At 39.2% G+C, this 16,812-nt stretch overlaps 1 protein-coding gene across 3 annotated transcripts in view; it reads left to right on the forward strand.

The window, feature by feature from the left end:
• LOC132509858 (zinc finger protein 112-like) overlaps positions 1-11,617 on the forward strand; it is a 30,875-nt gene extending 19,258 nt beyond the window's left edge. For 2 of the 3 annotated variants that reach the window (XM_060131372.1, XM_060131373.1), the window contains exon 6: positions 8,192-11,617. In XM_060131372.1, coding sequence (XP_059987355.1) covers positions 8,192-10,695 — 2,504 coding nt within the window. In that variant the 3' untranslated portion in view covers positions 10,696-11,617. Of the gene's footprint in view, positions 1-5,440; positions 5,554-8,191 lie in introns of those variants that run through there. The other variant, XM_060131374.1, reaches the window with a different exon arrangement.
• The last annotated feature ends 5,195 nt before the right edge of the window (positions 11,618-16,812 follow it).

Here is a 16,812-nt window from a genome sequence, read left to right on the forward strand (position 1 = left end):
ACATGGGGGTGCATATACTTTTTCTTTTTTTGTATGAATTTATTTATTTTTATTTATTTATTTTGTGCTGCGTTGGGTCTTTGTTGCCGTGCACGGGCTTTCTCTAGTTGCGGTGAGCAGGGGTTACTCTTCGTTGTGGTGTATGGGCTTCTCATTGCGGTGGCTTCTCTTTGTTGCAGAGCATGGGCTGTAGGCGCGTAAGCTTCAGTAGTTGTGGCACGTGAGTTCAGTAGTTGTGGCTCGTGGGCTCTAGAGCACAGGCTCAGTAGTTGTGGCGCACGGGCTTAGTTGCTCCACGGCATGTGGAATCTTCCCGGACCAGGGCTCGAACCCACGTCCCCTGCATTGGCAGGCGGATTCTTTTTTTTTTTTTTTTTTTGCGGTACGCGGGCCTCTCACTGTTGTGGCCTCTCCCGTTGCGGAGCACAGGCTCCAGACGCGCAGGCCCAGCGGCCACAGCCCACGGGCCCAGCCGCTCAGCGGCATGTGGGATCCTCCCAGACTGGGGCACGAACCCATGTCCCCTGCATCGGCAGGCGGACTCTCAGCCACTGCGCCACCAGGGAAGCCCGGCAGGTGGATTCTTAATCACTGTGCCACCAGGGAAGCCCCATATATCTTTTCGAGTTACTGTTTTCGTTTTCTTCACATAAATACACAGAAGTAGAATTGCTGAATCATATGATAGTTCTATTTTTAGTTTTTGGAGGACCCTCCATACTGATTTCCATAGTGGCTGCACCAACTTCCATTCCCACCAGTAGTGTACAAGGGCTCCCTCTCCTCCACATCCTTGCCACCATTTGTTATCTCTTGTCTTTTTGATAACAGACATCCTAACAGGTGGGAGGTGATAATCTCATTGTGGATTTGATTTGCATTTCCCTGATGATTAATGTTGTGGAGCATCTTTTTATGAACCTGTTGGCCATCTGTATGTCTTCTTTGGGAAAATGTCTATTCTGGTCTTCTGCCCATTTTTTTAATCAGATCGTTTGGTTTTTGCTGTTGAATTGTATGAATTCTTTCTATATTTTGGATATAACCCCTTATCAAATATATGATTTGCACATATTTTTCTCCCATTCAGTAGTTTGCCTTTTCGTTTTATTGTTGGTTTTCTTAGCTGTGCAGAAGCTTCTTAGTTTGACTGTAGCCCCACTTGTTTATTTTTGCTTTTGTTTCTTTTGCTTTTGATGAAGGATAAAATGATTTTTATCCTTCATTTTGTTAATGTGGTGTATCACACTTACTGATTTGCAGATGTCAAACCATCCTTGCATCCCTACAATAAATCCCATTTGATTTTGGTGTATGCCCCTTTTAATGTGTTGTTGAGTTCAGTTTGCTAATATTTTGTTTAGGATTTTTACATTATGTTCATCAGAGATATTGGCCTGTAATTTTCTTTTTGAAGTGGTACTTCCAAGTTGGACATATATGCGAGTCCAAACATTTTAGTAATGTTTTTGAGTCCTCAGACCCTGGTGTCAGAAGCCATGGTCACACCTGTGTAGCCAAGGATGCTCCTGGGTGAGAAGGAAAGTCAATTGAAAATTTCAAAACAAATTACTTCACTTCTATAATTTTTTTGTTTCCATCTCAGTTAACATTCAGAGTCATAACAGGCAATATACTCTCTAGAGCAGGGGTCAGCAAAGTTTTTCTCTAAAGGTTCAGATAGTGAATATTTTAGGCTTTGCTGGCCATATGTGGTCTCTGTCACATATTCTTCTTTGTTTTTTCTTACACCATTTAAAAAAATGTGAAATCTATTCTTGTTCTTAAGCTACACAAAAACAGGGCTAGGGCCATAGTGTGCCAGTCCCCCTGCCTGACAGCATCAGTAGGAATGTAATGTCCTATTTTAAAATATCTTTTTATTTAATTTTTTACATATACTAACATGTATATACCTTATATTAATGCAAAATTTTGAAAATGTACATTCTTATTTTTAATATACTAATTTTTCTCCTTCATGGTACCTTGAGCAAGAAATCCCTCCCAGTCGGAGATTATCTCTTTTTAAAAATAATCATCACTACATAATCCAATATGTGGCTATAACATGCATCATTTACCCATTTTTTAATTGATGGGCATTCATTTCTCTGCCATCTCCCTTGTTTTTTTTACTACTAATATAGAAAGTACAGCAATAAAAACCCCAATCCAAATGTCATTGGGTACTAGTGATTTTATTTCTGTGGAATAAATTACCTGGTGACTCAGAGATTCAAATAGAAAAACCATCCTACTGAGCTGTTTTTTTTGGCTGCGTCCGGTCTTAGTTGAGGCACATGGGATCTTTGTTGAAGCATGCGGGATATTTTCATTATGGCGCAGTCTCTTCGTTGCAGTGCTCAGGCTTCCCTCTGGTTGTAGTGTGCGGGTTTTCTCTCTAGTTGTGGCGTGCGGGCTCCAGGGTGCGTGGGCTCCAGAGCACAGCTCCATAGTTTATTGCACGCGGGTTCTCTCATTGAGGCGGGTTCTCTCATTGAGGCGGGTCCTCTCATGTGAGCTCAGTAGTTGTGGCTCACAGGCATAGTTGCCCCACGACATGTGGGATCTTAGGTCCCTGACCGGGATCGAACCCACGTCCCCTGCATTGGAAGGTGGATTCTTTACCACTGGACCACCAGGGAAGTCCCCTTACTGAGCTTTAACTTTGGAGTTGTAACCAAGAGAGACATAATTATCCCCATTGACTTTCCTGCAGCCTCTAGGAGCTGATTTAATTGACGTGGGCAAAGAAATATTTTTAAAATGATAGTCTTACAACCACTCTGTTAGCAGAAGAACTATCTCAGTTTCCACTAGGAAAGAGAATGATGTCAATAAATAATGGCTTCTTTTTTTTTTGGCTGTATTGGGTCTTCGTTGCTGCGCATGGGCTTTCTTTAGTTGTGGTGAGTGGGGGCTACTCTTCATTGCGGTGAGTGGGCTCTAGGTACATGGGAGTAGTGGCATGTGGGCTCAGTAGTTGTGGCTCACAGGCTCTAGAGCGCAGGCTCAGTAGTTGTGGCACACGGCCTTTGTTGCTCCGCAACATGTGAGATCTTCCTGGACCAGGGCTCGAACCATGTGCCCTGCATTGGCAGGCGGATCCCTAACCACTGCGCCACCAGGGAAGTCCCAGTAATGGCTTCTTAACTGTCCATCTCCTTGCAAGATGTTCCAAGTCGCAACCCATCCATCTTTCCCAAAGTCATCATCTGCATAAATTTCCTAGTTTTTTTTCAGGCCAGGCAAGGAAGATTCAAGGTGAGAAAAACAAGAGTTAGGAAGACCAGCCCCTGTCTTTCTTTTCATGCCCTACAAAAATAAGTATGTGTTTCTTCATCTTTATTTTGTACACGTTAGCCATTAAATAAACAAATGTTAATGTAGATTTTAGACAGTTTTCAAGCCTTCATCCCCCTAAAGATCTAGTGTATAATTTTCAACTGGTGACCATTATAACCTGAAAAAAGTTGTACTCTCAGGTTTCATACATCCTGAGGGAAAGAAAGAATATATCTCAAGTAGTAATTTGTTCCCAGTATTTTGAAACTTCAGTCCATGTAGGCATGAAACTGAGAGGTACAAACCTACCTATTGATATTTTTCCAAGTTTCCGTATTTGAACTTTGCATTTGAGCCTTACAATTGTTTCATTACAAACTTTATACCTTCCTCAACTATTTACACCAGTGGTTTTCATACTTTTTTGGCCATGGCCTTCAGTATGTAATGTAACCCAGTACAGACCTAGGTGTGTATACATATCTGCAAGTCTGAAACAAGCATTTATGCACTGATACCCTGACATGCAGTGCAACTGTGATATTTTCTGTCCTTTTTAAAATTGCATGTCACAATCTATTAAATTGATCTTAAGCCTCACTAATGGTTTCCCACCATTAGTGTTCTTGTGCTGTTATAGGCTGTTCATTCCAAATACATCCAGTAATATTCCATAATCTGTTTTCAGCCTTCTCTGCCAGTGATTAAATTTTGTCTTCTATTGGAAAGTGATAAGAAAAATAATTTTACTTGGAGTGAAAAAGATGATTTGTAGTCCATGTTTACATAAAATCAGCTTGTCAGTCCACATAAGTAAAATCTGTTTCATGGAATTGCCTGATTAATTTGATCAGAGGTGCAGAGTCAACAACCTTTTAGAGCCACCTGCACCTGTTGCTGACATGAGGCTTCATGATCCCCAGGGGCTCTGAAAGGTGATCCTTTACCAACACTATACCTTAATGCTGCTGACTGCCACTGATGCGACCTGAAACTCCCAGCAGGGATGGAAAGGGAGGTTTCTGGTCTGTAGAGCCAGGCAAGCATCATTGCTGTATAAACCAAGGGCTTCTGGGCTTTTTTTTTCCCCCATAGCAGATTATTCCTGTTTTTCATTTCCAGTGTCATCTCTAATTATAGCAAAACCATCTACTTCATTAACCAGGAGATACTTACTTTCAGTAATCTCCTTCTTTCAAGTAATAAGGTGTTTCCTGCAAATTATCTTGCTTTTTCTTCTCTTTCCTTGGTAGTTTGCTGGTTCCAGCTAGATCTGAATACATTCCTGTCAGTAGTTCTCACGTAGCTGTTCTCAGCTATTTCCTTTGTTAATTTTAATTCCTTTATGGCTTAATTAGAATATCAAACATCACTGGGTTAAGAGTTTTCGAAGTTGTAACTTAACCTATATGTTAACCTTAACTAAACCTTAAGTTTTAATGCAACCTTTCATAAATACCTTATGATGTCTTACACATGCCAATCATGTTGATCTAGCATTACAATTCCTTGCCAGAATTTCCTTTTTAATAGAAAACTTACTACATTTGCATTAACTAACTGCAGACATAAAGTACATATGGGTAAAATAGCATGTTAATAAAATATGACCCATCTGTTTTTTAAATTATACATATGTTTAATTACTTTTTTCTTATAATTTTTAGATTACTTTTTTGATCATTTACAGTGGTGACATCTGATCTCAGGCTGTGATAGGCTGGCCATTTTATGCTAGAATAGTCTTTGTTTTCTGCATTTCACTTCTTCTGTCTCCACCCCACATAACCCTGTTCTTGTTTTCAAACAGGCAGATCTCGGAGATATTGCAGGTTCAGTTCCAGAGCACTGCAATAAAGCAAATATTGCATATAAAGCAAGTCACAAATTTTTTGGTTTCCTAGTGCATATAAAAGTCATGTTTATACTATACTGTAGTTTACTAAGTGTGCAATAGCATTATGCTAAAAAAACAATTCACATACCTTAACTAAAAAATTCTTTATTGCTAAAAAATGCTAACCATCATCTGAGCCTTCAGTGAGTCATAGTAGTAACATCAAAGATCACAGATAACCATGACAAATATAATAATGAAAAAGTTTGAAATATTGTGAGAATTGCCAAAATGTAACACAGAGACATGAAATGCGCAAATTCTGTTGGAAAAAATAGTGCCAGTAGGCTTGCTCAACATAGGGTTGCCTTCAATTTGTAAGAAACTCTACCTGTGAAGCACAATAAAGCAAAGCACAATAAAACAAGGTACGGAGTATATTTTTCCCTGTAGACTGAGTTAAAATGGCTTCTAAAGTGATAGCTTTGTGGCATAGAGTTGGATGTTGTAGCCATTGTTAATGTACTTGATTAGAAAGAACTCTTCTTCTCAAGCTCACATGGAACATTCACCAAGATAGACCATATTCTGAATCGAAAAACACACCTTAACAAATTTAAAAGAATAGAAATTATGCAATGCCTGCTCTCAGACTGCAATGGAATTAAACTAGAAGTCAATAAATCAAATAACTGGAAAACCTCAAATGGAGATTAAACAATACACTTCCAAATAACACATGGGTCAAAGAAGAAATCTCAAGAGAAATTTTAAGGTATTTTGAACTACATGAAAATGAAAACACAACCTACCAAAATTTGTGGGCTGCAGCAAAAGCACTGCTTAGAGGAAAATTTATAGCATTGAATATATGTGTTAGAAAAGAAGAAAGGTCTAAAATCAATCATCTAAGCTTCCACCTTAGGAAACTAGAAAAAGAAAAGCAAACTGTAAGCAGAAGAAAAGTAAGTAGAAGACAAGAATAAGAATTGGAAATAAGACATCAGTAGAGAAAATCAATGAAACCAAAAGCTGGTTCTTTGAAAAGATGCCTAAAATGGATAAGCTTCTTAGCTAGGGTAATTAAGAAAAAGAGACACAAATTACTAATATCACAGAAATGCAAATTACTAATATCAGAAATGAAAGAGGGAACATGACTGCAGAACCTGTGGGCATTAAAAGAATAAAAAAGGAATACTATGAACAAACTCTATGCCCACAAATTTGACAGCCTAGATGAAATAGACCAATTCCTTGAAAGACACATTTGCCAAAAGGAAAGTAAAGCTATTTACTTTATTTGACATGCCTCGTATACTGTGTCCCTTCATTTCATTATTCTATAAAATATTAATATAGTAATTGAAAGCTTTGCTTTTGAGAAACCAAAGACATCACTAGGCATTTTTTAAATTAATTTTTTATTGGAGTATAGTTGGTTGGCGTTTTATTTTTTAAAGTACTACTGAGATGAGTACTCATAGACATGCCGTAAAGTGTTACCCTGCAGTCGGTGAACTGCCCCAGATCCTGCTGCCACGCAATCATCAGTGTGGCCTTTTATTTTTATTTTTTTTATAAATTGGGCATAGGGTGGGGCTACAGGTAAGATTTTATACAAGAAAAACTACACCATTTATTTTCAAAATTAAAAAGACACAATCCACAAGATTCTTGTGACCTTTGCTTTTCTCATCAACAGGTGATATCTGAGTGTAGCCCTACCTCTCATACAGCCTTTCAACATTGCAGTAAAACTGCCATCACCAATTCCTTTCCCGTGAAAAATAACTCAACACATATATGCACTTTCAGTTCTGTGAGTGAGAGTGACTCAAGCTGTGATCTATTCATTATGTGCTTATTGAGCAACTGCTATTCGCTAGGAGTGTTACAGGCAGTGAGGGTAATGCTGTGTACACAGCGAAGTGCTTGTCCTTGTGGGTAATCCACCCCAGTGTAGAGAGACAGAAAAACACAAAGAATTATTATGTTTGAGGATAATGTTCATGTTATGAAAAGAATCCTCTTTTACTGCTTCCCACCCCCCCCCCCCGGATGCTGAAAGAGAACTAACGTACTGCCAAGTGTTAGGAGAGTGCACGTTATTACTTCAACCCCGTTGGACCACCGGTCCTCAGGGAGTATACTTCTCTCACCAGGATATGAAGATCTGCTGCCTGCTGATAATCTGAGCTTTCATAACTAAGGGACAAGCCATTTCCACCCAAACATACCCATCTTCAACTCTTCTGGAGCCTCAAATTCCCTAAACATTAAAGTAATTTTCCAGCAAAATGGTGCAAGCCAAAGTCAATGTTCGCTGAGTTCTGTTTGATAACAAAGGACACCTACTGGTGCCATAAAACTTGCCTATGCTTCCCTCAGCCTCCATTTTTTTCTGATGTCTTTGGAGTTGAATTCTGTCACCCATGTTTTACATCCTGACCTGCACCATAGCCCTTGATAATTGCAAAATATCTTTTGAAAGGAGTTAAAGCTGATAATGGCTTACAGTGACTTAGAAGAGCTTATTAGTCTCATGAAGATAAAGAGCGAATTAGAGATAGGCAGTTTGATGCCTCAAGCATAAAGATCTACTTTTACCTTCATCTGCACAGCATTTAACATGCAGTCTTCTTAAAAACAAACAAAAATGTTACCATGCCCATTACTATCAGGGCAAAAAGCATTTATCCACTTGAAACTATACTCTTTCCGATTTGAGACTATCCCCTTCTGTTTTCTTGAAATCTCCAGGCAGCCCATGATAATATGTGTATGGTTTAACTAGGCATTTTGAACAAGGCCACCATCTTCGATGTCCAGGTTGTGTTGCAAAGCCCTGATTTTGAGGCACGCAGATAGCCTGAATTCTGTGGATCCTACTTATATTCCTGGTGTAGCCAAAGATGAACCATTTTCTAAGTATCATCAGAGGTAGTAACATGAATTTTCCTCCAGTTTATTGAAGTTGCATATCATCATCTAAGTGCAAAATCTTGAAATCTCTGAATAAAAGCATTCACTGTGTACACGTCTAAAATCTCTTTATTCTTATAGGAACCAAGAGTCAACATAATATGGAAAGTATTCAAGAAGTGGGATTAAGCTGCCTTTCCCCCAAAGAGCTTTCCACCTGGCAGACCTGGCAACAAGGTGCAGGCAGGTTAACTGGGTGTCAAGATTCGATGAAAATTTTTCAAGAGAATATTTCTCAGCTGCAAAAACAAGGCGATTCCCCCTGCCAAGTTTGGCCAGGAATACCGATTCAGATTTCTGAAGATGAGAACTACGTATTGACTCATATAGGAGATGGTTCCCATTACATAAAAAGTCAAGAATTTCCCCCTTGGAGAGCCCAGCATTCCTGGAGGAAAATGTATCTTACAGAGTCACGTAATTATCAGTGTAGATGTCAGAAAATTTCCATGAAAAATGATTTCTGTATGTCTGAAAGTATCAGTTGGATCTCACATCACAATGATAATCTGGGTGCACACAGAACAGAAAAAATCTATAGCTGCCATGACTGTGGAGAAGGTGTCATGAAGGTTTCATTGCTTAATCAAGACTTAATTCAGACAGGGCAAAAGCCCTACCCTGGTAATGAGTACAGAAAAGCCTTCAACAATGACTCCAGTTCTGAAGTTCTTCAGCAGTTACACTTAGAAGGCAAGCCCTGTACCTATAGTCCATGTGGAAAGGACTGTAGTTACAGTTCAGTTCTTCATACTCATCAAAGTGTTTGTAGAGGAGATAACTGTGTTTCTGAGAGTTCACATCTGCAATGCCATCAGAAAGTACAAGCAGAGGAGGTGGCATTTAAATATGAATATGGTGAGAATGTCAATCAGTGTTCCTCTCATAACACATATGAACTCACTCACACAGGAGAGGTGTCCAACAGATGCAACATTTATGAGAAGGGCTTCAGTCATAGCTTAGACCTTAGTAGTAGTTTTAGGGTCCATACTGAGCAGGAGGAACCCTATGAATTTGAGGAGAATGGGAATGCCTTTAACCAGAATTCTTGCCTTCGAACCCATCAGAAAATCCAAACTGAAGAGAAACTATACACAGATGTGGAGTGTGAGAAGGGTTTCACTTGTAACTCAGATTGTAACATTCAGCACAGAGTTCACATGGAAGAGATTCCGTATAATTCTGAGGTGTGTGGTAATGGCTTCAGTCTGGCCTCACATTTTCAAGACCTTCAGATAGTCCACACTAGGGAACAACCATATAAACACTATACATGTGGTAACAGCTTCAGCCACAATTCATACCTTCAAGGCCATCAGAAAATTCACATTGGAGAGAAACCTTACAAGGAGTGTGGGAACGGCTTCAACTGGAATTCAAAACCTAAAGATCATCAGAGAGTCCACACTGGAGAGAAGCCATACAAATGCAACGCATGTGGTAAAGTCTTCAGTCACAGATCAATTCTTAATGTTCATCAGAGGGTCCACACGGGAGAGAAACCTTTTAAATGTGAGGAGTGTGATAAGGGATTCAGTCGGAGTTCGTACCTTCAAGCCCATCAGAGAGTCCACACTGGAGAGAAACCATACAAGTGTGAGGAGTGTGGGAAGGGATTCAGTCGGAGTTCATACCTTCAAGGCCATCAGAGAGTTCACACTGGAGAGAAACCATACAAGTGTGAGGAGTGTGGGAAGGGGTTCAGTCGGAGTTCACACCTTCAAGGCCATCAGAGAGTTCACACTGGAGAAAAGCCATTCAAGTGTGAGGAGTGCGGGAAGGGATTCAGTTGGAGCTTTAATCTTCAAATTCATCAGAGGGTTCACACAGGAGAGAAACCCTATAAGTGTGGAGAATGTGATAAGGGCTTCAGTAAGGCCTCAACTCTTCTGGCCCATCAGAGAGTCCACACAGGAGAGAAGCCATACCAATGTGATGAGTGTGGTAAGAGCTTCAGTCAGAGATCGTACCTTCAAAGCCATCAGAGTGTCCACACTGGCGAGAGACCATATATATGTGAGGTATGTGGGAAGGGCTTCAGTCAGAGAGCATATCTTCAAGGTCATCAGAGAGTCCACACCAGAGTGAAGCCATACAAATGTGAGATGTGTGGGAAGGGCTTTAGTCAGAGCTCACGCCTTGAAGCACATCAGAGGGTCCACACAGGAGGGAAACCGTACAAATGTGAGGTGTGCACAAAGGGTTTCAGTGAAAGTTCACGCCTTCAAGCGCATCAGAGGGTCCACACAGAAGGGAGGCCCTATAAATGTGAACAGTGCGGTAAGGGTTTCAGTGGGTTTTCAAGTCTTCAAGCCCATCACAGAGTCCACACTGGGGAAAAGCCATACAAATGTGAGGTGTGTGGTAAGGGCTTCAGTCAGAGATCAAACCTCCAGGCTCATCAGAGAGTCCACACGGGAGAGAAACCATACAGATGTGATGCGTGTGGTAAGGGTTTCCGTTGGAGCTCAGGTCTTCTAATTCATCAAAGAGTCCATAGTGGTGATACATTCTATAAAAGTGAAGAGTATGGTAAGGATTATCTTTCTTCAGAGAATCCATACAAAAGTGAAATTCTGTAAAATGGTATTCTATTGCGTTCTGAAGTCCTCAAACGAGAGCTGAAATTTTCCGTTCACTCCAGTTCTTAAAGTAGAAAAAGAATTTCTTTCATGGAAAGGTAATGTTTCTGCCCAACATCAACATTCACAATAGTCAGGAGACCACACAGCAGAGACATCTAACGAGAGGGGTTCCATACGGGATTTTGTGAGAACGTTAACATGTTATTGCACGTTACTTTAAGCAGTTGTTGCACTAGGGCTTAAACAAGATACGAGTATAGTCAGGATTTTAACAGAAGCACAGTGATGAGCATGCCTAAATCCACGTCCACTGGAATATAAAGTTAATGAGAGAAGGGGCTTCATGCATTGTGAAGTCTCCAAAGCCACGACACTGCATAACTCAATATTAGGTGCTCAGTACTTTTTGCTAAATGACTAAAAGTGTGTAAAGGTATCATGTTTGGAATTTTTATTAAGCTTATTTTCTCCAAAAAGTCATTTAAAAATGTGTTTGGAGGAGGAATACTGCAAGTAATGTAAGCACTTCAAGTAAATATTATTTGAAATGTATCAGCAGTATCACAATCTGAAACTACATGAATTTGGTTGTAACCCTTTTGGGAATGGTTCTCTCCCTTTGTCCCTTGTGTAAGCAGGGATGAACTGAATTTCTTACCATTTGGTCTCTTTCTCTACAGTATACTATCCATTCAAGTTTAGCTGTGAGATGTACACCTGTGTGCACTTTAAAGGACAGTACAAACTGTTAAAACAATGTTTCTGGTTAACTTTACAAAAATGGAACACTGCATTTCACATAATTGAATTTTTACTCCTGCCCTGTGTGTTAGGACAGAGTTTTACTGTAATATTTGGAAAGTGACAGAAATGGTTACTAATGACAAATACTTTCTTAATAAATGTCAAAATTACAATACTTGGTTTTTTAGTCTCCATATTTCCATCAAAATCCTTTTGATCTGACTGATTTCTAGGCGTTATAGACTTTGTCCAATTCAGACCTCCTTAGGCAGGATCTGTGACAAGTTTGGAGGACTTTAATTTTGTCAAGTTTCACATCTCCATACTTCTTCCACTCACACAAAGAAAGAAAAATATCAATATTTTTTTATTGAAGTATAGTTGATTTACAATGTTATGTTAATTACTGCTGTACAGCAAAATGATTCAGTTATACATACATATACATTCTATTTTTTATTCTTTTCCATTATGATATATCATAGGATATTGAATATAGTTCTCTGCTATACAGTAGGACCTTATCCATTCTATATATAAAAGCTTATATCTGCTAACCCTAACCTCCCACTCCATCCCTCCCTCAATCCCCTTCCCCCTGGCAACTACCAGTCTGTTCTCTATGTCTGTGACTCTGTTTCCATTTCATAGATAGGTTCTTCTGTGTCATATTTTAGATTCCACATAAAAGTGATATCATATGTTATTTGTCCTTCGCTTTCTGACTTACTTCACTTAGTATGATAATCTCTACTTACATCCATGTTGCTGCAAATGGCATTATTTTCTTCTTTTCTATGGCTGAGTAGTACTCCATTGTATATATGTGCCACATCTTCTTTATCCATTCACCTGTTGATGGACATTTATGTTGTTTCCATGTCTTGGCTTTGTGAATAGTGCTTCTATGAATATAGGGGGTGCATGTATCTTTTTGAATTATAGTTTTGTCTAGATATATGCCCAGAAGTGGGATTGGTGGATCATATGGTAATTCTATTTTTAGTAAAGAAAGGAAAAATATTGAATTTTTCTAAACATTTTTTCAAATGTATTGATTATTAGGATAAGATTTCCTTTTACTTGCTAGTCTCTGTCTTCAAGAACAATGCATTTTGTTGGAGGGAGTGAAAAATACAAGTTTGTTAGAGAAGAGTCATACAATATGTATCAAAATGTAAAGTGTACGTACCCATTTGGAAATCATAGAATAATAATTTAAGGTAAAGCAGTTTTAACAGAAAGGATGTGTACATAAGGGTAATTTTTTTAATTGGAAATTAATAAGAGTTTAGATAAATATCTTTGTGTTCCTATAATATGGAGCTACAGAAAGTATGAAATCAATCTAAAATGACAGAGAAGATTCATGTATCTTGTTTAGTAAAAATGCGGATTGTACCTTCATAATATCCAGTTATCTTAGGGCTGTATACATATATGTTCAAATACATGCTTAATAGATTATCTGTGAAAGATTACTCACTGTCCTGTATACAGTGGTTTTCTGTGGCAAGCAGAATTTTGGCTTAGTCTTTCTTGTACTTTATTTTTAAAAATTCACAGTTAACATTTTACCAAAGCAATAAACTACTGAGATATTGTCCCTTATAGTTAAGAACTCATAATGTGATCACTCTATTTCATTAGATGGCATCAAAAAGTCTCTAGAGAATACAGATAAATTAGGTGTTAGCAGCTTTACCTTTCTATAAAATTTCTTTAGGTCTCAAAGCACATGCAGCCTTAAATCTCCTAGTACAATTCAGTAGTAGTATAAATTGGTACACCATAGTTTTTCTGTCAGATTTCAGCCCGTTGGGTGAATGGGGTGACCAAGGCACTGGCTTAACCTGGCTTCCAAGGTGCTAGTTCAAGTTTCACAGTATCATCAGAAATTCAGGGCTTCTAATGCATTTCTTTACTACGATCACTTCCAAAGGAAGATCATGAGAGCTCATGGTGGTTTTATCAGTTAGGATGCTTTTAGTTGTAGGTAACAAAATATAGCTCAGAATTGCTTAAACCAAAAATGTTTCTCAGTTCATATAAGTGAAGAGATGTAGGTAAGGTAAGACTTGGGTCTGGGTCAGTCAAGGAGACTTTATTTTGCTTTAGTCTCTTACCTCTGTCCTTTTATGTGGACTCTTGTCTTCAGTTTGCTCACAAATGAAAATATCACCTGCTTTATTGTTCACAGCCTAGAGAAGAGAGTTTGTGTCATTTTTAGTGTTACGTAGTCCTAGCTCCCCCAAATTCACAAGGTGTCTGATCTCTCCAATCCCCGCTCAAGACTAAGACTAAACCAAGACAATACAGAACATTCCTGGTCCCCATAAACATGCTAGCTTTCTCCTAGTGACAAGCAATAGCAGGCTACATTGGGGAAAAGGCAAGAACATGGACAGAGAATCCTTCTGTGGCACAGGTGCATAGGGATAGCTAAAAGCTGAAGGTGGAGAAGGAACATTGAGGAAAATCCTCCAGCACTCCAGCCCCCACCCTAAGCACAAGGTAACATTAGAAAATTTTGAAGCAGTGTACTGAAGATAACTATTGCAACAACAGAATCCGATTTCAACTTAATTCCTGACCAGACTGATTCAACACCCCACCCTAACATCCTAGCAGAACAGGTGTGCCCAGTTCCAGGCGAAAATACTATTTATTTCAGTCTCTACTGTTTGATACATGGTATCTTGCATTCAGTAAAACCTTACAAGATTAAAAAATATATAACCCTCTGCCAAGAGACAGCAGACCAATCAATAAAACCACACTTAGAGATGACTATATTTTGGAAATGCCAGAGAATTTTATATGACTGGTTGATGTGTTAAATGCTTTCATGAAAAGGGCAGACAATATACATGAACAGATTAGGGAATTTCAGTGGAAATTAATACAGAATCAAATGGGAAATGCTAGAAAAGAAAATTTATCACAAAGGATGATTTTGTAGGACTTGTAAGTAGGCTAAACACAGCTGAAAAAAGTGTCAAAGAACTTGAATAAAGGCTAATCAAAATCATCCAACCTGAAACAAAAAGTGTAAAGAAAACAGAATAGAGTATCCAAGAACTATGGGGAAACTTTTTGTGGTCAAACTTACGTATAATTGGAAACCCAGGGTGAAAGGAGAGAGAGAATGAGAAGAAAAATATTTCAAGAGATAGTGGCTGCGAATATTTTTAAAATAATAAAAGACTTCACCGAATCCAAGAACTCAAGAATACACAAGCAGAATTTTAAAACAAACAATGCAAAAACCAAAAAACTAGGCACATTATTGCCAAACAGCAGCAAATGAACAATGCAGGAAATATTGACAGAAAAAGGCCACATTACATACAAAGAACAGAGATGAGGAAGAGAGGAGACTTCCCATCAAAAACCATGTAAGCCAGAAGGGACTTCCCTGGTGGTCCAGTGGTAAAAAATCCGCCTTCCATGCAGGGGACACAGGTTCAATAATTAGGAGACTAAGATCCCACGTGCCGCAGGGCAACTAAGCCTGTGCACCACAACTACTGAGCTTGTGTGTCTCAACCAGAGAGCCTACATGCCGCAAACTACAGAGCCCATGCCCTCTGGAACCCGCTCACCATAACTACAGAGCCCATGTGCCCTGGAGCCTGTGCACCACAACTAGAGAATAGAAAACCCGTGCAGCACAACTAGAGAGAAGCCTATGTGCCACAACGAAGAGCCCACATGCTGCAACCAAAGATCCCACATGCCTCAACAAAGATCCCGTGTGCCGCAACTAAGACCCAACACAGCCGTAAATAAATAAATAAAACTAGAGAGATTTCTTCTCCCCCCAACTTAAAGGAAAAAAACCAGGGGCTAAAATCCAGGGGATTCCCTGATGGTGCAGTGGTTAAGAATCCACCTGCCAATGCAGGAGACCCGGGTTCGAGCCCTGGTCTGGGAAGGTCCCACATGCCTCAGAGCAACTAAGCCCATGTGCCACAACTACTGAGCCTGTGCTCTAGAGTCTGCGAGCCACAACTACTGAAGCCCGCATGCCTAGAGCCCATGTTCCACAAGAGAAGCCAGTGCAATGAGAAGCCAGTGCACCACAACAAAGAGTAGCCCCTGCTCACCACAACTAGAGAAAGCCCGCATGCAGCAATGAAGACCCAATGCAGCCAAAAATAAATAAATAAAAAATTTAAAAAAACGTAAGCCAGAAGACATTGGAGTAACATCTTTAATATTCTGAAACAAAATACTGTGAATCAAAAATTCCAAGCCCAATGAAAAAATCTTCCAAAAAAGTATGCAAAATAAAGACATTTTCATATGAACAAAAGTTAATAGAATATACTGCCAGCAGATCTGCACTACAAAAGTATTAAAGGAATTTTCCATAGGTTGGAAGAGTATCATACCAGAAACAGACTTGGATCTAATAAAGAAGTTTTAAAATGGTTAAAAAGGAAGTAAAATATAAAATAATTTTTCTTATTTCTAATCACTGGAAAATACAACTTCTAAAGCAAAAACAGAAGCAAAGTTTTGTGAGTTTATAGCATATATAAAAATAAAATGTAACAATACCACAAAACAGGGCAGAGAAATTGGAAGTAGCTGTCATATACTATGTGAATGAGCATCATCTTATTAGAAAGTAGACTGAAAAATAATAGATGCATATTATAAGCCCTTGAGCAACCATTTAAAAAATTTAAGTGGCATATAACTAATAAGCCAGTAGTGGAGATAAGTTGGAATTCTAAAAGATAATCCAAAAGCAGACAGGAAAATTGAACAAATAACATATGGCACAAATAGGAAACAATTAGCATGATGGTAGGTTCAAATCCAGTGATATCAAAAATTACATTAAATGTAAATGTTCTAAACACACCACTTAAAACAGAGTTTGTCAGATTGGATTAAAAAGCAAGACCCAACTATATGCTTTATATTTTCTACAAGAAACCCTTTTTAAATATAAAGAGATAAGTAGATTTAAAGACTAGGATGGAAAAAGGCATGCCATGCTAAAATTAGTTAAAAGAAAGCTGGAGGGGACTTCCCTGGTGGTACAGTGGTTAAGAATCTGCCTGCCAATGCAGGGGACATGGATTCGAGCCCTGGTCTGGGAAGATCCCACATGCTGCAGAGCAGTTAAACCCGTGTGCCACAACTACTGAAGCCCACATGCCTAGAGCCTGTGCTCTGCAACAAGAGAAGCCACCTCAATGAGAAGCCTGCACACCGCAACAAAGAGTAGCCCCTGCTAGCTGCAAGTAGAGAAAGCCTGCGCACAGCAACGAAGATCCAACACAGCAATAAAGGGAGGGAGGGAGGGAGGGAGGGAGGGAGGGAGGAAGGAAGGAAAGAAAAAAAGAAAGCTGG

Source organism: Lagenorhynchus albirostris, chromosome 19 (assembly GCF_949774975.1).
Source record: "Lagenorhynchus albirostris chromosome 19, mLagAlb1.1, whole genome shotgun sequence".
Lineage (NCBI taxonomy): Eukaryota > Metazoa > Chordata > Mammalia > Artiodactyla > Delphinidae > Lagenorhynchus > Lagenorhynchus albirostris.